Source organism: Lethenteron reissneri, unplaced genomic scaffold (assembly GCF_015708825.2).
Source record: "Lethenteron reissneri isolate LAM-NWPU_2019-01 unplaced genomic scaffold, ASM1570882v1 scaffold_498, whole genome shotgun sequence".
In the NCBI taxonomy this organism is placed as follows: domain Eukaryota; kingdom Metazoa; phylum Chordata; class Hyperoartia; order Petromyzontiformes; family Petromyzontidae; genus Lethenteron; species Lethenteron reissneri.
In genome coordinates this window covers 872-28,025 of record NW_026892020.1, presented here as the reverse complement: position 1 = coordinate 28,025, position 27,154 = coordinate 872, and the positions used below count along the sequence as shown (strand labels likewise).

The 27,154-nt window shown below is 51.3% G+C and overlaps 1 protein-coding gene across 1 annotated transcript; it reads right to left on the bottom strand.

Annotated features, from left to right (window-relative positions):
- Nucleotides 1–688: 688 nt before the first annotated feature.
- LOC133339872 (histone-lysine N-methyltransferase PRDM7-like) lies at nt 689–14,159 on the bottom strand (the record flags this gene model as incomplete). The annotated part of the gene is made up of 7 exons (XM_061548001.1): nt 14,136–14,159; nt 13,620–13,812; nt 12,640–12,807; nt 11,672–11,937; nt 10,101–10,168; nt 8,001–8,266; nt 689–764 (listed from the first exon to the last, which is right to left on the bottom strand). Coding segments are annotated over exons 1-7 (1,061 nt in total), but the record flags the coding sequence as incomplete, so codon positions are not given.
- Between the last annotated feature and the right edge of the window lie 12,995 nt (nt 14,160–27,154).

The following is a 27,154-nucleotide window of genomic DNA, read 5'->3' as shown; positions in this document are numbered from 1 at the left end:
TTTCCGTGTTCATTTTAAATCAGTTTCAAGAGTGGCACAGCCTCAGCTAATCACGTGGCCTGTTGTTTAAAACTAAATCACAGCTCGGCGCTGTGCGCGTTTTGCTCAGGATGGCTGACTTTTCTGTTTCACGGGAATGAGAAAATGCATCTGGCCGGTGTGTGTTCTCTGGTGCCGGCGAAGAGTTGCTGGTCTGCAAACGCCTTCTCACACACGGTGCACTTGAACGGCTTCTCTCCCGTGTGTTCTCTGGTGGCTGTGAAGATGTTGTAAATGTGCAAATGCCTTCTCACACACGGTGCACTTGAACGGCTTCTCTCCCGTGTGTGTCTCTGGTGGCTGTGAAGATGTTGTAAATGTGCAAATGCCTTCTCACCACGGTGCACTTGAACGGCTTCTCTCCCGTGTGTGTTCTCTGGTGCCTGTGAAGATGTGATAGCCGTGCAAACGCCTTCTCACACACGGTGCACTTGAACGGCTTCTCTCCCGTGTGTGTTCTCTGGTGGCTGTGAAGATTTGGTAGTTGTGAAAACGCCTTCTCACACACGGTGCACTTGAACCGCTTCTCTCCCGTGTGTGTTCTCTGGTGCATCTTCAAGCTACACTTGTAGTCTGTGCTGAATGGACATTGGTCACACTGATGACTTTTGTACTGGGCTTAGTGGGGTGTCTGCTCTGCACTTGATACTGTAGACTCGAGCGGCAGATGAACTGACGGTTGCAGACAGGACACGGCAGCCTTGTCACCTCCACACCCACTCCACCTGCGTCATCCCAGAGGCACAAGACACACGCGCACACACCAACACCGATACATGAACACTCTTGCACACGTGTGTGTGTACATACAAAGGTAAAGGTCCCCAACAGCCATATCAGAATGTTGGGCAAGTGCTGTTTGCGAGTACCTATGAAGGCCGGCATGGCACACGAGGGAGTAGGTGGCCAACACCAGGCCCGGCCGCCTTTGTCTCTCCAGTGGCGATGTTTCCACGTTTAAAGCTAGGTACTCATTTGAGGCCGAGTCAGCCTAGGGGAGGCCTAAATATTCACCACTGACGTTGGCCGTGAGTGGGAATCGACTCAGGTGGCCGGGTTCGTAGTGCAGTGGGCTCCATTATATATACACACAAAGACGAAGAACCCCCATATAGCCTGTATATACTTTTGGGACAAGTGCTGTTATCGGGCACCTACAGTGAGGGAAAAAAGTGTTTGATCCCCTGCTGATTTAAAAAAAATGCAAATCAATTTATAACATTTTTGACATGCGTTTTTTCTGATTTTTTGTTGTTGTTATTCTTTCTCTCACGGTTCAAATAAACCTACCATTAAATTATAGACTGGTCATTTCTTTGCCAGTGGGCAAACGTACAAAATCAGCAGGGGATCAAATCCTTTTTTCCCTCACTGTATGAAAGCCAGCATGGCACATGAGTGGGAGGGTGGCCGCACCACACATGGCCGCCTTTGTCTCCCCAGTGGCGATGTTTACTACTACACACCACACCAGTTACTCATTTGCACCTTATCAGTGGGGTGGGTGCCTATCATCTCTGGTGAGTGGTGGCTATCATTTCGGTGAGTGGTGGCTATCATCTGTTGTGAGTGGTGGCTATCATCTCTGGTGAGTGGTGGCTATCATCTCTTGGTGAGTGGTGGCTATCATCTCTGGTGAGTGGTGGCTATCATCTCTGGTGAGTGGTGGCTATCATCTCTGGTGAGTGGATGCTATCACTCTATGGGGAGTGGTGGCTATTATCTTGGTGAGCAGTGGCTATCATCTCTGTTGAGTGGTGGCTATCATCTCTGGTGAGTGGTGGCTATCATCTCTGGTGAGTGGTGGCTATCATCTCTGGTGAGTGGATGCTATCATCTATGGGGAGCGGTGGCTATTATCTTTGGTGAGCAGTGGCTCTCATCTCTGTTGAGTGGTGGCTATCATCTCTGGTGAGTGGTGGCTATCATCTCTGGTGAGTGGATGCTATCATCTATGGGGAGTGGTGGCTATTATCTTTGGTGAGCAGTGGCTATCATCTCTGTTGAGTGGTGGCTATCATCTCTAGTGAGGTGGCTATCGTCTCTGGTGAGTGGTGGCTATCGTCTCTGGTGAGTGGTGGCTATCATCTCTGGTGAGTGGTGGCTATCATCTCTGGTGAGTGGTGGCTATCATCTCTGGTGAGTGGATGCTATCATCTATGGGGAGTGGTGGCTATTATCTTTGGTGAGCAGTGGCTATCATCTCTGTTGAGTGGTGGCTATCATCTCTGGTGAGTGGTGGCTATCATCTCTGGTGAGTGGATGCTATCATCTATGGGGAGTGGTGGCTATTATCTTTGGTGAGCAGTGGCTATCATCTCTGTTGAGTGGTGGCTATCGTCTCTGGTGAGCGGTGGCTATCATCTCTGGTGAGTGGTGGCTATCATCTCTAGTGATTGGTGCCTATCATCTCTGGTGAGTGGTGGCTATCATCTCTAGTGAGTGGTGGCTATCGTCTCTGGTGAGCGGTGGTTATCATCTCTGGTGAGTGGTGGCTATCATCTCTAGTGAGTGGTGCCTATCATCTCTGGTGAGTGGTGGCTATCATCTCTGGTGAGTGGTGGCTATAGTCTGGTGAGCAGTGGCTATAATCTCTGGTGAGTGGTGGCTATCATCTCTGGTGAGTGGTGGCTATCATCTCTGGTGAGTGGTGGCTATCATCTCTGGTGAGTGGTGGCTATCATCTCTGGTGAGTGGTGGCTATCATCTCTGGTGAGTGGAGGCTATCATCGCTGGTGAGTGGTGGCTATCATCTCTGGTGAGTGGAGCTATCATCTATGGGGAGTGTTGGCTATTATCTTTGGTGAGCAGTGGCTATCATCTCTGTTGAGTGGTGGCTATCATCTCTGGTGAGTGGTGGCTATCGTCTCTGGTGAGTGGTGGCTATCATCTCTGGTGAGTGGATGCTATCATCTATGGGGAGTGGTGGCTATTATCTTTGGTGAGCAGTGGCTATCATCTCTGTTGAGTGGTGGCTATCATCTCTGGTGAGTGGTGGCTATCATCTCTGGTGAGTGGATGCTATCATCTATTGGAGTGGTGGCTATTATCTTTGGTGAGCAGTGGCTATCATCTCTGTTGAGTGGTGGCTATCGTCTCTGGTGAGCGGTGGTTATCATCTCTGGTGAGGGTGGCTATCATCTCTAGTGAGTGGTGCCTATCATCTCTGGTGAGTGGTGGCTATCATCTCTGGTGAGTGGTGGCTATCATCTCTGGTGAGTGGTGGCTATCATCTCTGGTGAGTGGTGGCTATCATCTCTGGTGAGTGGTGGCTATCATCTCTGGTGAGTGGTGGCTATAGTCTGGTGAGCAGTGGCTATCATCTCTGGTGAGTGGTGGCTATCATCTCTGTGAGTGGTGGCTATCATCTCTGGTGAGTGAGTGGCTGGCTCTCTGGTGAGTGGTGGCTATCATCTCTGGTGAGTGGTGGCTATCATCCCTGGTGAGTGGTGCTATCATCTCTGGTGAGTGGTGGCTATCATCTCTGGTGAGTGGTGGCTATCATCTCTGGTGAGTGGTGGCTGTCATTTCTGGTGAGTGGTGGCTATCATCTCTGGTGAGTGGTGGCTATCATCACTGGTGAGTTGGTGCTATCATCTCTGGTGAGTGGTGGCTATCATCTCTGGTGAGTGGTGGCTATCATCCCTGGTGAGTGGTGGCTATCATCTCTGGTGAGTGGTGGCTATCATCTCTGGTGAGCGGTGGCTATCATCTCTGGTGAGTGGTGGCTATCATCACTGGTGAGTGGTGGCTATCATCTCTGGTGAGTGGTGGCTATCATCTCTGGTGAGTGGATGCTATCATCTATGGGGAGCGGTGGCTATTATCTTTGGTGAGCAGTGGCTATCATCTCTGTTGAGTGGTGGCTATCATCTCTGGTGAGTGGTGGCTATCATCTCTGGTGAGTGGATGCTATCATCTATGGGGAGTGGTGGCTATTATCTTTGGTGAGCAGTGGCTATCATCTCTGTTGAGTGGTGGCTATCATCTCTAGTGAGTGGTGGCTATCGTCTCTGGTGAGTGGTGGCTATCATCTCTGGTGAGTGGTGGCTATCATCTCTGGTGAGTGGTGGCTATCATCTCTGGTGAGTGGTGGCTATCATCTCTGGTGAGTGGATGCTATCATCTATGGGGAGTGGTGGCTATTATCTTTGGTGAGCAGTGGCTATCATCTCTGTTGAGTGGTGGCTATCATCTCTGGTGAGTGGTGGCTATCATCTCTGGTGAGTGGTGGCTATCATCTCTGGTGAGTGGTGGCTATAGTCTGGTGAGCAGTGGCTATAATCTCTGGTGAGTGGTGGCTATCATCTCTGGTGAGTGGTGGCTATCATCTCTGGTGAGTGGTGGCTATCATCTCTGGTGAGTGGTGGCTATCATCTCTGGTGAGTGGGGCTATCATCTCTGGTGAGTGGAGGCTATCATCGCTGGTGAGTGGTGGCTATCATCTCTGGTGAGTGGAGGCTATCATCTATGGGGAGTGGTGGCTATTATCTTTGGTGAGCAGTGGCTATCATCTCTGTTGAGTGGTGGCTATCATCTCTGGTGAGTGGTGGCTATCGTCTCTGGTGAGTGGTGGCTATCATCTCTGGTGAGTGGATGCTATCATCTATGGGGAGTGGTGGCTATTATCTTTGGTGAGCAGTGGCTATCATCTCTGTTGAGTGGTGGCTATCATCTCTGGTGAGTGGTGGCTATCATCTCTGGTGAGTGGATGCTATCATCTATTGGGAGTGGTGGCTATTATCTTTGGTGAGCAGTGGCTATCATCTCTGTTGAGTGGTGGCTATCGTCTCTGGTGAGCGGTGGTTATCATCTCTGGTGAGTGGTGGCTATCATCTCTAGTGAGTGGTGCCTATCATCTCTGGTGAGTGGTGGCTATCATCTCTGGTGAGTGGTGGCTATCATCTCTGGTGAGTGGTGGCTATCATCTCTGGTGAGTGGTGGCTATCATCTCTGGTGAGTGGTGGCTATCATCTCTGGTGAGTGGTGGCTATAGTCTTGGTGAGCAGTGGCTATCATCTCTGGTGAGTGGTGGCTATCATCTCTGGTGAGTGGTGGCTATCATCTCTGGTGAGTGGTGGCTATCATCTCTGGTGAGTGGTGGCTATCATCCCTGGTGAGTGGTGGCTATCATCTCTGGTGAGTGGTGGCTATCATCTCTGGTGAGTGGTGGCTATCATCTCTGGTGAGTGGTGGCTATCATCACTGGTGAGTGGTGGCTATCATCTCTGGTGAGTGGTGGCTATCATCTCTGGTGAGTGGTGGCTATCATCCCTGGTGAGTGGTGGCTATCATCTCTGGTGAGTGGTGGCTATCATCTCTGGTGAGCGGTGGCTATCATCTCTGGTGAGTGGTGGCTATCATCACTGGTGAGTGGTGGCTATCATCTCTGGTGAGTGGTGGCTATCATCTCTGGTGAGTGGATGCTATCATCTATGGGGAGCGGTGGCTATTATCTTTGGTGAGCAGTGGCTATCATCTCTGTTGAGTGGTGGCTATCATCTCTGGTGAGTGGTGGCTATCATCTCTGGTGAGTGGATGCTATCATCTATGGGGAGTGGTGGCTATTATCTTTGGTGAGCAGTGGCTATCATCTCTGTTGAGTGGTGGCTATCATCTCTAGTGAGTGGTGGCTATCGTCTCTGGTGAGTGGTGGCTATCATCTCTGGTGAGTGGTGGCTATCATCTCTGGTGAGTGGTGGCTATCATCTCTGTGAGTGGTGGCTATCATCTCTGGTGAGTGGATGCTATCATCTCTGGGGAGTGGTGGCTATTATCTTTGGTGAGCAGTGGCTATCATCTCTGTTGAGTGGTGGCTATCATCTCTGGTGAGTGGTGGCTATCATCTCTGGTGAGTGGATGCTATCATCTATGGGGAGTGGTGGCTATTATCTTTGGTGAGCAGTGGCTATCATCTCTGTTGAGTGGTGGCTATCGTCTCTGGTGAGCGGTGGTTATCATCTCTGGTGAGTGGTGGCTATCATCTCTAGTGAGTGGTGCCTATCATCTCTGGTGAGTGGTGGCTATCATCTCTAGTGAGTGGTGGCTATCGTCTCTGGTGAGCGGTGGTTATCATCTCTGGTGAGTGGTGGCTATCATCTCTAGTGAGTGGTGCCTATCATCTCTGGTGAGTGGTGGCTATCATCTCTGGTGAGTGGTGGCTATAGTCTGGTGAGCAGTGGCTATAATCTCTGGTGAGTGGTGGCTATCATCTCTGGTGAGTGGTGGCTATCATCTCTGGTGAGTGGTGGCTATCATCTCTGGTGAGTGGTGGCTATCATCTCTGGTGAGTGGAGGCTATCATCGCTGGTGAGTGGTGGCTATCATCTCTGGTGAGTGGAGGCTATCATCTATGGGGAGTGGTGGCTATTATCTTTGGTGAGCAGTGGCTATCATCTCTGTTGAGTGGTGGCTATCATCTCTGGTGAGTGGTGGCTATCGTCTCTGGTGAGTGGTGGCTATCATCTCTGGTGAGTGGATGCTATCATCTATGGGGAGTGGTGGCTATTATCTTTGGTGAGCAGTGGCTATCATCTCTGTTGAGTGGTGGCTATCATCTCTGGTGAGTGGTGGCTATCATCTCTGGTGAGTGGATGCTATCATCTATTGGGAGTGGTGGCTATTATCTTTGTGAGCAGTGGCTATCATCTCTGTTGAGTGGTGGCTATCGTCTCTGGTGAGCGGTGGTTATCATCTCTGGTGAGTGGTGGCTATCATCTCTAGTGAGTGGTGCCTATCATCTCTGGTGAGTGGTGGCTATCATCTCTGGTGAGTGGTGGCTATCATCTCTGGTGAGTGGTGGCTATCATCTCTGTGAGTGGTGGCTATCATCTCTGGTGAGTGGTGGCTATCATCTCTGGTGAGTGGTGGCTATAGTCTGGTGAGCAGTGCTATCATCTGGTGAGTGGTGGCTAGTGAGTGGTGGCTATCATCTCTGGTGAGTGGTGGCTATCATCTCTGGTGAGTTGGTGGCTATCATCCCTGGTGAGTGGTGGCTATCATCTCTGGTGAGTGGTGGCTATCATCTCTGGTGAGTGGTGGCTATAATCTCTGGTGAGTGGTGGCTGTCATTTCTGGTGAGTGGTGGCTATCATCTCTGGTGAGTGGTGGCTATCATCACTGGTGAGTGGTGGCTATCATCTCTGGTGAGTGGTGGCTATCATCTCTGGTGAGTGGTGGCTATCATCCCTGGTGAGTGGTGGCTATCATCTCTGGTGAGTGGTGGCTATCATCTCTGGTGAGCGGTGGCTATCATCTCTGGTGAGTGGTGGCTATCATCACTGGTGAGTGGTGGCTATCATCTCTGGTGAGTGGTGGCTATCATCTCTGGTGAGTGGTGGCTATCATCTCTGGTGAGTGGTGGCTATCATCTCTGGTGAGTGGTGGCTATCATCTCTGGTGAGTGGTGGCTGTCATCTCTGGTGAGTGGTGGCAATCATCTCTGGTGTGTGGTGGCTATCATCTCTGGTGAGTGGTGGCTATAATCTCTGGTGAGTGGTGGCTATTGTCTCTGGTGAGTGGTGGCTATCATCTCTGGTGAGTGGTGGCTATAATCTCTGGTGAGTGGTGGCTATCATCTCTGGTGAGTGGTGGCTATCATCTCTGGTGAGTGGTGGCTATAATCTCTGGTGAGTGGTGGCTATCATCTCTGGTGAGTGGTGGCTATCATCTCTGGTGAGTGGTGGCTATCATCTCTGGTGAGTGGTGGCAATCATCTCTGGTGAGTGGTGGCTATAATCTCTGGTGTGTGGTGGCTATCATCTCTGGTGAGTGGTGGCTATAATGTGTGGTGAGTGGTGGCTATCGTCTCTGGTGAGTGGTGGCTATCATCTCTGGTGAGTGGTGGCTATAATCTCTGGTGAGTGGTGGCAATCATCTCTGGTGAGTGGTGGCTATCATCTCTGGTGAGTGGTGGCTATAGTCTGGTGAGCAGTGGCGAGTCTCTGGTGAGCGGTGCTCACAGTGTTCCTCGCTTGTAGGAGGCTGCATGGGCTGCAGGTCTCTGGCGGTGGCCCTGGGAGCCATCTCGTTGCTGCTGCTCCTGCTGCGGCGTCGCGAGGGCCCGGCCTCGCAGGCGATGCCCAGCTCCTGGGCGAACTCCTCGCCGTACCAGACCAGCAGCTCAGAGCCGGGCCCCACGGCACGGAACGTGCGGTAGTAAATCTGCCCCCGGTGCTGGAAGGCCACCAGGTTCTGCTCCTGCTCATTCCTCGCGCAGTTGACGAACCTGCGCGGGCAGACGCGGGGGTGGGGTGGGCGCCGTTAGCGAGCGCCTATTAAGGGCCGGCACTGGGCGCTACGTGGGGGTGGTGTGGCTGGAACCACGCTCCGTACCGGGTGCTCATTTGATGCCGAGTCGACCAAGGGGAGGCCCAGGGTCTCTGTGTGTGGTGGTTCTGGTTTCTGTGTGTAGTGGTTCTGGTCTCTGTGTGTAGTGGTTTTGGTCTCTGTGTGTGGTGGTTCTGGTCTCTGTGTGTAGTGGTTCTGGTCTCTGTGTGTGGTGGTTCTGGTCTCTGTGTGTGGTGGTTCTGGTCTCTGTGTGTGGTGGTTCTGGTCTCTGTGTGTGGTGGTTCTGGTCTCTGTGTGTGGTGGTTCTGGTCTCTGTGTGTGGTGGTTCTGGTCTCTGAGTGTAGTGGTTCTGGTCTCTGTGTGTGGTGGTTCTGGTCTCTGTGTGTGGTGGTTCTGGTCTCTGTGTGTGGTGGTTCTGGTCTCTGTGTGTGGTGGTTCTGGTCTCTGTGTGTGGTGGTTCTGGTCTCTGAGTGTAGTGGTTCTGGTCTCTGTGTGCAGTGGTTCTGGTTTCTGTGTGTAGTGGTTCTGGTCTCTGTGTGTGGTGGTTCTGGTCTCTGTGTGTGGTGGTTCTGGTCTCTGTGTGTAGTGGTTCTGGTCTCTGTGTGTGGTGGTTCTGGTCTCTGTGTGTAGTGGTTCTGGTTTCTGTGTGTAGTGGTTCTGGTCTCTGTGTGTGGTGGTTCTGGTCTCTGTGTGTGGTGGTTCTGGTATCTGTGTGCAATGGTTCTGGTTTCTGTGTGTAGTGGTTCTGGTCTCTGTGTGTGGTGGTTCTGGTCTCTGTGTGTGGTGGTTCTGGTCTCTGTGTGTGGTGGTTCTGGTCTCTGTGTGTAGTGGTTCTGGTTTCTGTGTGTAGTGGTTCTGGTCTCTGTGTGTGGTGGTTCTGGTGTCTGTGTGTGGTGGTTCTGGTCTCTGTGTGTGGTGGTTCTGGTATCTGTGTGCAATGGTTCTGGTTTCTGTGTGTAGTGGTTCTGGTCTCTGTGTGTGGTGGTTCTGGTCTCTGTGTGTGGTGGTTCTGGTCTCTGTGTGTAGTTATTCTGGTCTCTGTGTGTGGTGGTTATGGTCTCTGTGTGTAGTGGTTCTGGTTTCTGTGTGTAGTGGTTCTGGTCTCTGTGTGTGGTGGTTCTGGTCTCTGTGTGTGGTGGTTCTGGTCTCTGTGTGTGGTGGTTCTGGTCTCTGTGTGTGGTGGTTCTGGTCTCTGTGTGCAGTGGTTTCTGGTTTCTGTGTGTAGTGGTTCTGGTCTCTGTGTGTGGTGGTTCTGGTCTCTGTGTGTGGTGGTTCTGGTCTCTGTGTGTAGTGGTTCTGGTCTCTGTGTGTGGTGGTTCTGGTCTCTGTGTGTAGTGGTTCTGGTTTCTGTGTGTAGTGGTTCTGGTCTCTGTGTGTGGTGGTTCTGGTCTCTGTGTGTGGTGGTTCTGGTATCTGTGTGCAATGGTTCTGGTTCTGTGTGTAGTGGTTCTGGTCTCTGTGTGTGGTGGTTCTGGTCTCTGTGTGTGGTGGTTCTGGTCTCTGTGTGTAGTGGTTCTGGTCTCTGTGTGTGGTGGTTCTGATCTCTGTGTGTAGTGGTTCTGGTTTCTGTGTGTAGTGGTTCTGGTCTCTGTGTGTGGTGGTTCTGGTCTCTGTGTGTGGTGGTTCTGGTCTCTGTGTGTGGTGGTTCTGGTCTCTGTGTGTGTGGTTCTGGTCTCTGTGTGCAGTGGTTTCTGGTTTCTGTGTGTAGTGGTTCTGGTCTCTGTGTGTGCTGGTTCTGGTCTCTGTGTTGTGGTCCTTAAGACAAAAATCACCTCATCCAGTTTGACTTAGATTCATCCTGAGCATCAACATATTCACGATCCTTTTTGTTTTTGTAAATCTGAAACACACAGACGCACACGAGCAGATCCACGGATAATTAACGTGAGTTGGACTGTAAGTTGAACTTCTTTCGTACCGCACGTAGCCAACCGTGCTGATCGGAGGTGCGGGAGAAGGACAACAAACTAAACACCAAAATCAGTTCTAAAGAAATGCGTTTTCAACCTACAAGATTTAAAAGTGCATAGCTCTCAGTGGCTTCCTAACATTGGAAGGAAGAACCTTCCAGACGGCCGCAGAAGTGCATCTGTAAGCGCCACGCCATGCGGTGACCACCGTCTTTGCTGTGTGTTACAAGTTGAAATTAGAATTACGTTAATTTTTGGGTCTCTCTGTGATTCTGGGGGTCTCTCTGAAATTCTTTGGGTGAGTCTCTAGGTCTCTGTACGAGTCTATGGGTTTCTATGCGAGTCTCTGGGTCTCTGTGCAAGTCTCTATGGTCTCTGTGTGAGTCTGTGGGTCTCTCGGTGCGATTCTCTGGGTCTCTGTGCGAGTCTGTGGGTGACTGTGTGGGGCTCTGGGTCTCTGTGCGAATCTCTGGGTCTCTGTGTGAGACTGTGGGTCTCTCTGTGCGATTCTCTGAGCCTCTATGTGAGTATCTGGGTCTCTCTGTGCCAGTCTCTGGGTCTCTGTGCGAGTCTATGGGTCTCTGTGTGAATCTATGGGTCTCTGTGCGAGTCTATGGGTCTCTGTGCGAGTCTATGGGTTTCTGTGCGAGTCTATGGGTCTATGTGCGAGTCTATGTGTCTCTGTGTGAGTCTATGGGTATCTGTGAGCATGAACAGAGTTTGCGTGATGATGGTTTATGCTTCTTGACGAGATCAGCGGCGAGGTATCATGGTTTATTTGTGTGTAAGGAGTGCGTGAGGCAGAACCACTTGTCTGTGGTTCCTCCTCGCGCATTGAAGTTGTTCTGTCCTTGCGAGCGAGCGGCTACTGTGGGTTACAAGTTTAACTCGTAATTACGTTAATTTTTTGGGTCTCTCTGTGAGTCTGTGGGTCCCTCTGTGAGTCACTGAGTCTCTGTGCAAGTCTCTAAGGCTCTGTGCGAGTCTCTGGGTCTCTGTGTGAGACTGTGGGTCTCTGTGCGATTCTCTGGGTCTCTGTGCGAGTCTCTGTGCGAGTCTCTGGGTCTCTCTGTGAGTCTGTGGGTCTCTGTGCAATTCTCTGAGCCTATGTGTGAGTATCTGGGTCTCTCTGTGCGAGTCTCTGGGTCTCTGTGTGAGTCTGTGTGTCCCACTGTGAGTCTCTGGGTCTCTGTTCAAGTCTCTAGGTCTCTGTGCAAGTCTGTGGGTCTCTCTATGCGAGCCTCTGGGTCTCTGTGCAAAGTCTCTGGGTCTCTCTGTGCCAGTTTCTGGGTGACTGTGTGAGTCTGTGGGTGACTGTGTGAGGCTATGGGTTTCTCTGTATCTCCTTCACGAGCCTCCTCTCCACACACACGATGATGATGTAGGAATAGGAGGAGGCTGCAGCAGTGGCAGTGGCAGCAGCAGCAGCTCACCAGCCAGCAGTACTCGCTCATGGGGTTCTCCTCAGACACCTCTCCCTGGTAGGGCCCAAACATCACCCCCTTGGGCAGCTTCTTCCTGTTGCTCCACACCCCGAGGCCGGCGCCGGCGATGGAGGAGGCGCCGACGGTGAGGCCCTGGGGCAGGCTGAGCCGGGCCCTGTTGGCCACTCCCGGGGCCACGGCCGCGTCCGCGATGAACTCTGGCGGGCCGTGCACGGAGCACTCCCCCAGGTAGAAATCCCTGCACAGCTCGCAGACTGAGAGCCACAGCAGCAGCAGCGGGAGGAGGGTGAACCGCAGTAGCAACAGCAGCAGCAGCAGCAGTGGCACTGTGAGAGGGTGAGAGGGTGAGGAGCGCTCCAGACAGATGCCTCCCTCCCTCCCTCTCTGCATGGGGAACTTCTTTAGCTCGCTCATCGGAGATGTAAACCCTGTCACCTTCCCTGCATCCCTCCCTGCATCCCTGAGTGAGGGAGCAAAAGAGAGAGAGGTAAGTGAGAGTGTGAGAAAGGGAGCGTGTGAGAGGGAGGGAAAGGGGGCAAGAGTGAGAGGGAGCAAGTGGAATATATCGAGTGAGAGTGCGGGAGCAATACAGAGAGATGGGTGAGAGTGTGACAAACTGATGGGTGAGAGTGTGACATTCTAGATTTGAAGCTTTCGTGACTGCAAGGATTCATACTCTTAGTTCTTTCGGTAAAGTCACGTAGGTAAAAAATGAAATTAAAATTAATAAAATAAATAATAAAATAATGCACCAAATCTGGCTGTGATGGTCCCACCTGATGACGGAGACTTGTGTTGCCTCCGAAACGTCGTGATTTTTATTTTATTTTATTTTTATAAATTTTTATTTCATTTTTTACTTACGTGACTTTACCGAAAGAACTAAGAGTATGAGAGTGTGACAAACTGACATTGTGAGAAAGTGAGAGAGAGGTAGGGGGAGCAGGGGGTCTCACAGAAGAAGTCGTCGTCCTGGGGCTCCTCCACCTCTGTGTAGACTTTCCTCTCGCGCGGGCGCAGGCCGTAGCGAGAGCGAGCGCTGCGCGACACCGCCACAGCCTGGGCGGAGGCCGGCGGCACGGAGGAGCCTGCAGGCAAACACGGCGAGATGTTGACTACCTCTCCTGGTATACGGGAGGTCGCAGATTCCATCCCGACCCTGACGAAGCCTGCTGTATATTTGGAGTCTTCGTGTCTCTCTCTCCTCTGTGGCGAGATGTTAACTCCCTCGCCTGGAATACAGGAGGTCGTGGGTGCGATCCCGACCCTGACGACCCATGCTGTATGTTTGGAGTTTGCGTGTTGAACCTCCCCGTGGTTGCGTGGATTTTTCTCCGGGTCCTCCGGTTTTTCCCCTCGACATTTAGAATCAACGTCACGTGTTGAGAGTATTTGGCTGCTGTAAATGTCCACGTAATGATGATGATGACAAGTCACTTCGTTGAGCTCTCATTTGTGATAGCCAGGTCGCTTCTGAAAAACATCTACACAGCTCAGTGCGGCTTACCCTGGTAAAAGAAACATCGTTTAGTTTATAGGCTGCATCAGTACCAGCAGCAGCACTGACAGGAGCATATGTAGCAGTAGCATCAACAGCAGTGGCGACTTCCATCAGCAGCCACAGAAGAGTGCGGAGTTCCGGTGAGGATAGAGGGGAGTGTGGAGTTCCGGTGAGAATAGAGGGGAGTGTGGAGTTCCGGTGAGAATAGAGGGGAGTGTTGAGTTCCGGTGGGAATAGAGGGGAGTGTGGAGTTCCGGTGGGAATAGAGGGGAGCGTGGAGTTCCGGTGAGAATAGAGGGGAGTGTGGAGTTCCGGTGAGAATAGAGGGGAGTGTGGAGTTCTGGTGAGAATAGAGGGGAGTGTGGAGTTCTGGTGGGAATAGAGGGGAGTGTGGAGTTCTGGTGTGAATAGAAATCACCGCTGCAGGCTACGCACCTCCACGTATCCTCTGGAGCGCCACCCTCAGGGCCTCCTTGCAGGCGGTGGCTCTGCGCTCCAGCCTGAACATCGCCATCCTGGCCTTGTGCACCTCCCTCAGCTCAAATCCCCTGAACTCCTCCTCCTGCTGCTGCTCCTCCTCCACGCCCTGCAAGATGCTCCACACGTACTCCAGGGCTTCCGCTTTAGTCTGAGCGGAGGGGGCGGTGGGGTGAGGGGGCGGAGGGGGTGTGGGGGGCGGAGTTGGTGCGGTGACCAGCGGTGGCTAGGAGATGTTAACTCCCTCGCCTGGTACGCAGGAGGTCGCGGGTTCGATCTCGACCCTGACACCTCATCGGATTCCTCCAGTACAATACATATTCTAATTCTGATATTCTGATTCTGTAAATCTGATTCCATACATCAAGCAGAACCATGCCGTCATGCTGAACCTCGGTGGGTATGGCAGGCCAAGCCTCTTCACAACTAAACTAATGAATAAACTAATTATAATAATAAGCCCAGACGTTGTACCAGAGTGCCATGCAGAGGGGGCATGGTAGCTAGGAGATGTTAACTACCTCGCCTGGTACGCAGGAGGTCATGTGTTCGATCCTGACCCTGATGTGGTGGTCGCTGCGTGGATTTTTCTCTGGGTCCTTCGGTTTTTCCCGTCACATTGAGAATCCGGATCGCTCGTTTTAGAGTATTTGACTCCCGCTAGAAATATCCACGTGATGATGATATCAGCCGCTTTCGTTGAGCTATGAGTTGTGATAGCCGGGTACCGCTTGTGAAAAAAAGAGCGACTCTGTAGCTCAGTGAACCGTGACTCTGAGCTCCGTAACCTCCGAGTCTGCGATGGGACATCGACGTCTGCCCGTCTCGTGGAGTCTGCGCGCGTTGCAAACCCAGTGGTCATTGTCACCGTGGTCACGGTGTCTACGCTTGTCTACGCCCTTCTCAGGTTCTGTTCTATCACCTCGGATCCTAGAGAGGAGTGGCGAATGTCTCGTGTGTACGTGTTGTGTGTGTGTACGTTAGGTGTTTAGTGTATAGTAATGTAGTGTATATTAGTGTATAGTGTAGTGTATAGTAGTGTATCATGGTGTAGTGTGTCGTGTAGTATTTAGTCATGAATAGTGTAGTGTATAGTGGTGTATCATGGCGTACGTCTCGTCTGTACGTGAGGCAGCGATAAGCGCGTGCCTGTTCCTATTTCTCTGCAATGATTGGAATTATACAGAAATTACATTTATAACACGGATCAGTGGAACATTTCTTTTTACTTTTCGTAACAGCTATTTTCATTGGAGTATATGACAGGCGAGACTCTGCCTCGCCTGCCTCCCCTGACCGCACGTCCCTGGTATAGCAGTGTTTAGTAGTATGTATGTACGTTGCATTTATTTGGCACCGTACGTAGCCATCCTCGTTAATGGGAGGTGAGGGGGAAGGACAACAAACTAAAGACAACAACAGCAGCAGCAGCAGCTGTAACGAGAGGAGTGCCGTGCGCTGTGCACAGAGACCTTGCGCTTGCTGGGAGCTGCCCTCGCGTGCCACTCTCCCACGGTGGCCCAGCGTGAAGCAGCCCCCTTGCCTCCTCCTGCGTGAACACACGCACACACGTGAACACACACACACACGTGAACACACTCGCGCACGTGAACACACGCACAAACACGTGAACACACACACGTGAACAAGCACGCACGTGAACACACGCAACAACAACAGCCATTCGCCACTAATTGGCGGTGACATCACCACGACGTTTGTGCCAGGCCATGTGCACCTTGAGGCCACGTGAAGTGTAGAACGCCCGCTGGCAGGAGGTCACGGGGCAGACCCAGGCGCCACGGGTCGATTGACTAAGATGACCGAGATGACTGGCTGATGCACCACCTGTGCCCCCTACTGTGCCAACTTGCTGTGCTTTTGCCACCCGGCGCTCCGCTCGTTGTTGTGAGCGTCACTCCTCCGCCCTCCGTTGTTGTTGGAGGGCGTCCTTCACGAGCCTCCTCCACAGAGCCCGATCTTGACACCGCTGGTACCAGTCCTCGGCAAGTCCACTCAGCTCCATGTCCTCCTGTACCACATCACTCCATCTCATCTCTAGCCCGTGTCACGCCTGTTTAGCCCCCTCGATCCGGCCGAACAAAAGCTGTTTAGGCATGCAGTGGCTGGGCATGCGGGCTACATGACCCAGCCAATGTAGCCTTGCCTGCCGGAGGAGCTCACCGATGGGACTTTGCCCAGATCTTTCAAGGATTTGTGAGCTCCTCACACAATCCAGCCTGGTAAAACCCAGGATGGATCGTAGGCAGGCCAGCCTAAATGTTTCTAACCAGCGAAGATGCTCCATTATGGAGGTCCACGTTTCGCAAGCGTAGAGAAGGAAGGGAATGACTGTGGCCGAGAAAACCTGAAGCTTCGTGCGGAGTGACAGACCAGGTAGCTTCCACACAGCGTTACGCAATCGATGAAAATATATTGCCGCTTGACTGATTCGGAGTGAGACCTCTGCTGTTAAACTGGAGCCGGTCATAAGCACACTGCCCAGGTATGGGAAACTCTCCACTCTCTCCACAACTGCCCCATCACTGATTGGGAGTTGTGTGGGTGGAGTGTCCAATGGTACAAAATACCCAGGCAGGTGCTTAGTTTTTGGTGGGGCTGATGGTAAGGCCCCACCTCCTAGTGGCATTCTCCAGTCTCAGCAGCAGCGTCTCCAACTCCTCCTCTGAATGAGCAGCTATTACTACATCATCGGCATACATAACGTGGTTGACCAATAGGGAGCCATCCCTTGATCGCACCCAGGCATCGATCAGCCTCCCATTATATCTACCAAATGGAAATTCCCTCGGTACAGCTATTGAAGGCTTCACGAACTACGTGGTCAAAATTGATGTTAAATAATGTGGGAGCCAGAGGACATCCCTGTCACACCCCAAGGTGTACAGGGAATGGCTCCGACTCCCGGCTACGTAGTTTTACCCGGGCCCGCTCACCATCATTAAGGTCCTTAATGATCGTGAGCAGAGGGTCAGGGACTCCGAAAGCACGAAGAACAACCCAGAGCCCAGGCCTACTGATGGTGTCATAGGCCTTGACCAGGTCAATAAAGCAGAGATGTAGGTCTTGTTGGAATTCCCTACACCTCTGCTGTAGCAGACGGACAGAAAATATGGCATCTGTGCAGGACCGCCCTTTCCTGAAACCGCATTGGGGATCCGCAAGCCTCTCCTCAGCGTGCCTAGCAAGGCGATGTTGAATAATCCTTGCCAGCACCTTTCCCGGCACACTGAGGAGTGAGATGCCCTTGTAGTTGTTACAGTCTGTGCGGTCCCCCTTCTTAAAGAGGGGGACCACCAGGGCATCCTTCCAATTCTGCGGTACCCGTCCAGTGGTCCAGACTGTTGTTATGATGTCATATAGGGCAGTCTGTGCACAAACGCCACCCTCCCTCATCATTTCGCTTGGGAGATCATCTCTGCCCGGTGGCTTTCCTGGTCTCAGACTCCGGATCTCCTTCAGTACTTCCTCAACAGATGGCATCTCAGCCAGCCACTCACAGAGGGTGACTTCTTCCAATATTTGAGGCACCACAGCCTCAACAGGGTCATCCCCACTTTGTGCCATGATGTTTTCCTGGCTGAGGGATTTCCCCTCCCCCAGGACCTCACAGAAATGCTCAGCAAATCTGCAAACCTGTTCCTGGGGGTCGGAGATTGGATCACCGTTTTTTCCCCTAATGATGGTAATCGGTGTGGCGCTGGAGGTTACTTTTTTGATGGAGTTAAATAGTGATTTGTGATCGTGGGCCACTGAGGCAGACTCCATCTCCTCAGCAACCCGTGACCACCACCCATCCTTGCAGCGCCTTACGGCTCTTCAACCCTCCGAGCGAAGGTTGCGGTAAGCCTCCTCATTGTCTGACGTGGGATGCTGGAGCCGATGAGAGTGGGCCTGTCACTTTTTCTCAACTATCCTGAACACCTCCTCTGTCAGCCAGGGTCTCTGGGGAGTTCTGGAACGCGTACCCAAAGCAGCCATTGCAGCTGCATGAGTCACAGTCCTAAACCTCGCCCATTTACCCTCGACATCAGGAAGACTGGGGGATTATGCCAACCCCAGCCGCAAGCAATGATGAAATTCTCACTTGCAACTTTCATCAGCTAACTAAAACCAGGCCACTTTAAGTTGGAATGGGGTCCTGGGTGTACACCCACCACCAGAGTGGAAGAATGGCAGGCGCATCTTACAGATGACTAGTCGATGGTCAGAGGGCAGATCAGCTCCACGGTACAGTAGGTCCTGGTGTCAAAGACATGGGTTCGCATCCGCTGGTCCATCACTATGTAGTCCAGCAGATGTTCTTGCTTGGACCCGGCATGCATCCATGATGTTGTGTGGATGCACCGATGTCGGAAGAGCGTGTTGGTAATTACAAGCCCATGGGCTGCACAAAAATCTAGCAGCCTCCTACCGTTGTTATTGAGCTGATCTGGCCCATGCCCTCCAATCACTCCAGACCAGGTGCCAGTATCATGACCAACTCGGGCATTGAAGTCACCCAACAAGATGACTCTATCCCGAGTGGCCACTTTAGCCAGTACCTGTGACAGGAGGTCATAGAAGGCATCTGAATCATCGGCTTTGCCTGCATCCCTCCACGGATGTTCGTCTTCGGTGGGGGCATAAGTAACCACGACCACCACTCCTCGCCTCCTGTTGATGGGAAGGCGAGCCCAAAGTAGCCTGGGCCTTACAGCTTCCCACACCTCATCGCCACGCTCCCAAGCCCCCTTCATTCTTTTGTTCATAAGAAGAACACACGCACACACGTGAACACCCGCGAACACACGCACGCACGTGTCCATGTGTGTGAACACATGGATACCCGTGAACACAAGCACACACGTGTGAACACGCGGACACGCATGAACATATGCAAAGACAAATATCCCCCGTACAGCCTTAGCAGACTGTAGGGGCAAGTGCTGTTAGTGAGCCAGAACGGTACACGAGGGGGTCGGTGGCCAGCACCACGCCCGACCGCCTTTGTCTCCCCAGTGGCGATGTTTACACACTGTACCAGGTACTAATTTGAAGGTGAGTTGACCTAGGAGAGGCCCAGGACCAGTTTAGATAATCGTCACTGGTGTTGACCGTGAGCAGAAATCGAACCCGGGTCGCCAGGTTCATAGCACAGACTGCTAACCAGTTTAACATGTAGGATTTCGCGACCAATATTATACATTTTTTGGGTTATATCGCGTAAATATGAATGTGTCGTTAAACCCGTCACCACCTGACGCAGCCAATCCGTAAGGTTTGTCAGGTAAACAAAACGTGCCAATTAGTTACTAGTTCAGCACTAACCGGTTGTGTGTTGGACAGTAAACCCACAAAATTCACAATTCGAGAATGGTACTGTGATGTTCCACTGGTGATTACAACCAGCTTCATCAAGCTAGTCTACAGGGGATCTCTGTGTGAGTCTACAGGGGGTCTCTGTGTGAGTCTACAGGGGGTCTCTGTGTGAGTCTACAGGGGGTCTCTGCACGGTCTGCAAGCGCCCTTTTACGTTTGCCTCTTCGTCCTCCGTGCATCGCCACCTCCTTCCTCTTCCTCCTCCCCGTCCACTCCTCGTCGGAGTCGCTCGACCGCCCGCACTCCGCTCCATTCCCCCTCGCCCTGCGCTTGCCGCGTGCGCGCATGAACTCGGGCTGGGCCGGGTTCATCCCTGCGCAAGGAGGCAGTCGGTCATTGTTATTTGTACGTATTGGCAGTACACCCGTGCAGCATAGCAACACACCGGGTCCTCGTAACACAGTCCTGACGATGTGATTACTATCAGAGCGTGTTTGTTTGCGTGTTCAACACAAGTACGCGTGGTTAATGCAGTAACTTGATTCCTTGCAAAAAGGAATCATCTATTTGGTGTGTGAACATCTTAACAGCTCCTGTTTTATTGCCAGAAAGGGTAAAACCGATTCCTATTTTTTATACTTTGATTCTGGCAAAAAGGTCCAATGATATAGCTACTCACCCCGAGCTATAAATGCTCTTGACACTGCATTATCTTTGTACTGGTCGCCTTTTGGTGTTGTTCTCTGGTCTGACATTGGTGAGACTAGGCCATGAAGAAGGCTGTCTCTGGGGTAGACCAATCAGTATCAAAGACAATGATTAAATGTTATCAGAGAGTGTTTGTTTGCATGTTCAGTACGCGTGGTTAATGCAGTAACCTGATTCCTTGCAAAAGCTATAATCTATCTGGTGTTTGAACATCTTAACACCTCCTGTTTCATTCCCATAAAAAGTAAAACCGATTCTTATTTTTCATAGTCCCGACGATGTCGCCGTTGCCCCTTGAGTGAGCTGCAGGACTCTCCATCAGAAGTTGCACTCAGATTCAGCAGCCGCGTCCCCCATTCCGAACGTGCGGTGGCGACACCACGAGTCGTATCGAGGCACCGTCCGACCGAGTCTCTAGGGGCACGAGGAGTCCAATCTTGCCACTGGAGCACGGAGCAGCCGATCGTCATCAGACTGGGCGCCGCTGTACGGCAACAGACTGCGAAGCTTCGTGTTCAGTGCTGCTCATGTCACGTTCCGTCTTCCCACCGCTTTGGCATCACAACTGATTTTGACGCACCACCACCACCCAAAAATATCCTTCTGTCTGGGGTCTTGAATCGCGAAGAAATAAATAACTTTTGCCAAAAATGTGATGATTATTTCATACAGCGCAACGGTGTACCGCTACTACGTTCATTTATATTATTTGGCTGCTACAATAACCCCAAGCAATACAGTAAACACGATAGGAGTGCAAAGTATAGAAAAGGTAAACAAATTACACACACACAAAATACATTTTTTTGTAAATATTCTTTGGTTCTTTCGGCAAAGTCACGTAGATAGAAAAATAAAGTGAATAAAAATAATCAAAAACCACAAAAACGTTCATCCTCACTGATGTTGCTGACTGGTATCTTAGCGCTTTTGAGGGTTGCAGCAATTTCAGATCTTGTAACGTCTGCAGCGATGCGCCCCAAACCCTTAAGAGCGACATCGACCTGGGCAATAACGTCATCCACTGGAATGTGTTTGGGGGTGACTGAGAAGTTCAACTCTTTAGCCAAAACCGACTTTAGACCATCGCACATTGGGCTATTACTCAGATTAATAACCTTGTCAACGTCTAACCTTTTAACGTGTGGATCTGGTTTCTTGTTAGAAAGGAGGTTGAACTCGAAAATCAGATCTTTACATTTCGCTGACATTGTAGTGGTTGATTAAGCGGTCATGTTATCTACATGTTCCCAATCAGATGTCGACATTTTTCCCGTCAATGTTAAGTGTGATTTCAAGAGTGTCTTGTCTACATGATCTAGTTCAGTATGGAGCAGTCTAATTCTCTCTGAGATCAGGGCCAAGCTCGCCCTGAACAAAATTCGTCTGGCATTGGAAGATGTGACTGCAGCAGAAATCAGTGTCAATGAGATCGGTATTACGTTAGAGTCACGGCATCTCTTCAGAAATGTGAGTGACTCGATCAGATGAACTTTCTTGTCACGGAGATTGTTAAAAGATCTCATGGTTATGTGGAAACCCTCCCAATAGAGGCAGTTCAAATGATACAAATTAAGTGAATAAAAAATTATAAAAATAAGACACTAATTAGACTGCTCCATAAAAAAAACACTAATGTATACATTTCAATTTAAAGCTTTCGTGACTGCAGGGATTCATCTTCTTGGTTCTTTCGGTAAAGTCACGTAGAAGGGAAATAATAAAATATTAAAAAGAAAACATTAAAATTGTATTTTAATAATTGTATTTTATGTTTTTTTCCCTTCTATGTGACTTTACCGAAAGAACCAAGAAGACTAATTTATAACTCAAAAGTTTTGATTATACATGAGTGCTTTATCATTTTTATTATTCACTTTATTTTTATTTTAGTTTTTCTATCTACGTCACTTTATCGAAAGAACCAAAGAATATGAATTCCTGCAGTCACGAAAGTTTTAAGTCAAAATAAACTATTTTTGTAAATGTTGTGGGTTTACTCTCCAACATTATGAATCCGTAGGTAAAAAATAAAATTTAAATTAATAAAAGTACTTTTATAAATTTTAATTTTACTTTGATTAATTTTAATTTTATTTTTTACCTACGTGACTAGAATTATGAATCCGATGAGCTATGAAGCTCTTTTTCATAGATGTCCCATTGGGGGCACGGGGTCAGAAAGTTACAACACAAAACACAAACACGATAGGCGTGCAAAGTGGAGTAAAGGTAAACAAATCATTAAACTAAAACTAAATCTATTTTTACTTCACCAGGTGAAGTCCACTGAGCTATTGGCTCCTTCTTCAGAAGCGACCTGGCTGCCACAAATGACAGCTCAACCAAGTGGCTTACCACGTGGACATTTATAGCAGCAGACAAATACTCTAAACGCGTGATGTTGATTCTACAAGTGGAGCAAAAACCCGGAGGACCGGGATCTAACCCACGACCTCCTGTAGACCATGAGAGGTAGTTAACATCTCACCGGGGAGAGACACACGCAGACTCCAGATATATGACAGGCATCGTCAGGGTCGGGAACGAACCCACGACCTCCTGTAGACCAGGAGAGGGAGTTAACATCTCACCAGGGAGAGACACACGCAGACTCCAGATATATGACAGGCATCGTCAGGGTCGGGAACGAACCCAAGACCTCCTGTAGACCAGGCGAGGTAGTTAACATCTCGCCACCATGGCGCCCCATGCATGCCACTCTGCTACGACGTCTTGGTCTCATCATTATAATCACTGCGACAATTAGTTGAGTTGCGAAGAGGCTCGGCCTGCCGTACCCACCAAGGTTCAGCAGGACGGCGTGGTTCTGCTTGATGTTCCTGTAGCGCCGCTTCTCGCACTCGGCCAGATCGCTCCACTCGGCCTTGGTGAAGAAGCCTCTGATGTCTCGGAAGTCGCCCATCTCCTGCTGCTGCTGCTGAGGCGCAGAGACACGGAGGGACGAGACGCGGACGACGGTCAGACGCAGTCACGGAGATGGAGTCACACGGAGACAGAGTCACAGGGAGACAGAGTCACAGGGAGACAGAGTCACAGGGAGACAGAGTCACAGGGAGACAGAGTCACACGAAGACAGAGTCACACGGAGACAGAGTCACACGGAGACAGAGTCACACTGAGACAGAGTCACAGGGAGACAGAGTCACAGGGAGACAGAGTCACACGGAGACAGAGTCACACGGAGACAGAGTCACAGGGAGACAGAGTCACAGGGAGACAGAGTCACAGGGAGACAGAGTCACAGGGAGACAGAGTCACACGGAGACAGAGTCACAGGGATACGAGACTAAGATCCCCCGTGTGGCCTTAACAGACTGTCGGGTCAAGCGCTGTGAGCGAGTAGCGGCGCCTATGAAGGCCGGAACGACACACGAGGGGGGGGTGGGTGGCCAGCACCACGCCCGGCCGCCTTTGTCTCCCCAGTGGCGATGTTCACTACACACCGCTACACCAGGAACTCATTTGAGGCCGAGTCGACCTAGGGGATGAGGCCCAGGACCGGTTCAGAAAATCGTCACCGGTGAGGTAACTTTACCTCAGATGAGGTAACTTCACTTCATGCGAGGTAACATTACATTAGGTGAAGTAAAATTACTTCAGGTGAGGTAACTTTTCCTTTACCTCATGCGAGGTAAGTTACCTCGCGGGGGGTAACATTACCTCAGGTAAATGTAGCATTACTTGATGTTATCCTAACGTATTCACATCACTTCAGCTAATGACCCTATCGTAATATTCTCACGTAGTTAAATCGGTAAACACAATTATCGCGTGATTATTACCTCAGGGTAAGGTAATCGAAATGCAATGGAAGGCGAGGTAACTTTACCTCAGGCAAGGTAACATCACCTCAGGTAAATGTAACATTACTTGAGGTAATCCGAACGTGTTCACATCACTTCAGCTAATGTTCATATCTTTACGCTAATATCGTAATATCGTCACGTGGTTAAATCGTTAAACACAACGCTCGCGTGACGTCACCACCTCAGTGTCGAGCCGTCGACACTTCACGCGGCAGCCTCGAAGTGCACCCAGCCTGGCACAGGCGCCGTGGTGACGTCACCGTCACTCAGTGGCCAATGGCGGCGGTTGGTGGTGGGGGGGAGTGGGGGGTGGGAGGTGGGGGGGAGTGGGGGGGGTGGGAGGTGGGGGGGAAAACGGAGTGGGGGCGGAATGGCGGTTGGGGGTGTGGGGGGTGGGGAAGAGGGGGGAGGGGGACGAGGGGGTGGGGGTGAGTGGGGGCGGAATGGCGGTTGGTGAGTGGTGGGAGGGGGGAATTGAGGGTGGGAGGGGTGGGGGGAGTGGGGGGTGGGAGGGGTGGGGGGGAGGAGGGGTGGGGGTGAGTGATGGGGTGGGGGGAGTGGGGGTGCGGGAAGTGGCGGGGAGTGAAGGGGGGTGATGGGGTGGGGGGAGTGGGGGGTGATGGGGTGGGGGGGTGATGGGGTGGGGGGGAGTGATAGGGTGGGGGGAGTGGGGGGAGTGATGGGGTGGGGGGAGTGATGGGGTGGGGGGAGTGGGGGGTGGGGGGGGTGATGGGGTGGGGGGAGTGGGTGGGGTTTTATACTGGAAGGAACGAAGTGGACCAGACCACCAATAGATTAATGTGTCTGTCCGTCCGTCCGTCCATCCGTCCGTCCGTCTGACTGTCCATCCGTCCGTGTATCAACATCGCCCCTACTGCAAACACTTTGCATGACCCTACAAAAACCTTTAGACTCAGTTACGCCATCCTGGTAGCAACATCGCCCCGTACTGCAAACACTTGGCATGACACGTGTAACATTCCCTTATTCCCTGAGATAGCTTTTAATTAAAACTTTGAAATTGAATAAAAAAAACTCACAGCGCCCTAAAGCCTACAGCTAGGCCTAAAGCCTAGAACTAGGCCTGAAACTCTCCCTTCGTATCGTACCCCCGCGTGTGTGAAAGGGAGTTATGTTTAACAATGTTACATTCCCTCATGTTTTTAAATAGAAACATTTAAATTTAAAGCTTTTATATAAATCATTAAAACATTTAAATTAAAAATTAACTCACAGCGCCCTAAAGCCTACAGCTAGGCCTAAAGCCTAGAACTAGGCCTCAATCTCTCCCTTCGTATCGTCCGATTTGGTGTAGCAACATCGCCCCCTACTGCAAACACTTGGCAGGACCCTACAAAAACCTTTTGACTCAGTGGGGCTTAACAAGTGTAATAATAAACTTCGCTTCAAATTTACTTTACTGAAACGCAGCACGTTTTTTTAAGACAGAGACAAGATACATTTAATCGCCTTATTTGTGCACGAAAAGCACGGCGCGAGGCCTACTTCGGAAAAGGCTTCGCGAGGCCTACTGCAGAGAAGGCATCGCGAGGCCTACTGCAGAGAAGGCTTCGCGAGGCCTACTGCAGAGAAGGCATCGCGAGGCCTACTGCAGGGAAGGCTTCGCGAGGCCTACTGCAGAGAAGGCATCGCGAGGCCTACTGCAGAGAAGGCTTCGCGAGGCCTACTGCAGAGAAGGCATCGCGAGGCCTACTGCAGAGAAGGCAACGCGAGGCCTACTGCAGAGAAGGCTTCGCGAGGCCTACTGCAGAGAAGGCTTCGCGAGGCCTACTGCAGGGAAGGCTTCACGAAGCCTAGTGCAGAAGGCTTCGCGAGGCCTACTGCAGGAGGCTTCGCGAGGCCTACTGCAGGGAAGGCATCGCGAGGCCTACTGCAGAGAAGGCTTCGCGAGGCCTACTGCAGAGAAGGCTTCGCGAGGCCTACTGCAGAGAAGGCTTCGCAAGGCCTATTGCAGAGAAGGCTTCGCGAGGCCTACTGCAGAGAAGGCTTCGCGAGGCCTACTGCAGAAGGCTTCGCGAGGCCTAGTGCAGAAGGCTTCGCGAGGCCTACTGCAGAGAAGGCTTCGCGAGGCCTACTGCAGAGAAGGCTGCGCGAGGCCTAGTGCAGAGAAGGCTTCGCGAGGCCTACTGCAGAGAAGGCTTCGCGAGGCCTAGTGCAGAGAAGGCTTCGCGAGGCCTACTGCAGGAGGCTTCGCGAGGCCTACTGCAGGAGGCTTCGCGAGGCCTAGTGCAGAAGGCTTCGCGAGGCCTACTGCGACAGGCTTCGCGAGGCCGTCCCTCTGTCTGACAAGATGGCCGCCCGCTCCCCCTGCGATCCGTGAACTAAATGAACTAAACAAGATGGCCGTCGCATCCGGCGCAGCCAATGACATCGCTTGTTGCAATCCTTGCTCTGTGGGCGCGCGAGTCAGTGGGGAGGGGGGTGTGGACGTCATCGCTCTGTGGGCGCGCGAGTCAGTGGGGAGGGGGGTGTGGACGTCATCGCTCTGTGGGCGCGCGGGTCAGTGGGGAGGGGGGTGTTGACGTCATCGCTCTGTGGGCGCGCGAGTCAGTGGGGAGGGGGGGTGTTGACGTCATCGCTCTGTGGGCGCGCGAGTCAGTGGGGAGGGGGGGTGTTGACGTCATCGCTCTGTGGGCGCGCGAGTCAGTGGGGAGGGGGGTGTTGACGTCATCGCTCTGTGGGCGCGCGAGTCAGTGGAGAGGGGGGTGTTGACGTCATCGCTCTGTGGGCGCGCGAGTCAGTGGGGAGGGGGGTGTGGACGTCATCGCTCTGTGGGCGCGCGAGTCAGTGGGGAGGGGGGTGTTGACGTCATTGCTCTGTGGGCTCGCGAGTCAGTGGGGAGGGGGGTGTTGACGTCATTATTAAATAATAAAATAATAAAAAGAAACCTTTTACTTATTATTTTTATTTTCATTAGTTTATTATTAAATAGCATTTTTATTTTAATAATAAAATTTTACAATTACTTTTTTGTTTTATTATTATTTTATTATTTCCATCTTACGTGACTTTACCGAAAGAACCAAGCAGATGAATCCCTGCAGTCACGAAAGAAGCTTTAAATCGAAATGACCACCGCGTTACAGGAGAACAACAGATCGTGAACGCGCTTCGACGATTCATGGCAACGGCAACACAAAGCGCCACGCGCAGTTCTCTTGCGACCTGCTGTGGAGTGACTCATGCAGCCAGCTATGGCTGCAGGGTTTTGGTAGTACATGTTGTTTATGCCATTTATTGTGAAAATTCCGTCACAGTTCCTATGATTGCTTTTTCATTGCTTTCATGGCTTTATTTTGGTGATTTCGAAAAGTGTATTGGTTTAGCCATGTTTGTGTTGTTGTAGTACAGAGTTAGACTGATGGCCTTAATCTAAGTTGTCTTGTGGTTGTTGTTGTTGTTTGACTTGCATCCCACTGGGATTTTTGCACACAGCGTTGGTGTACGGTGTTTTTTCTGCAATATTTTTGCTGTCTTTTCTTGGATTTTCTGTTTGCACTTAGTCACATATTCACTTTAAGATGTTTTTTGTTCATGTTTTTTGTTTTTTGTTTGTTGCGGTTGCACCCGATTCAAGAGCTGAATGGCTCACAGGGCTATACCTAATAAATG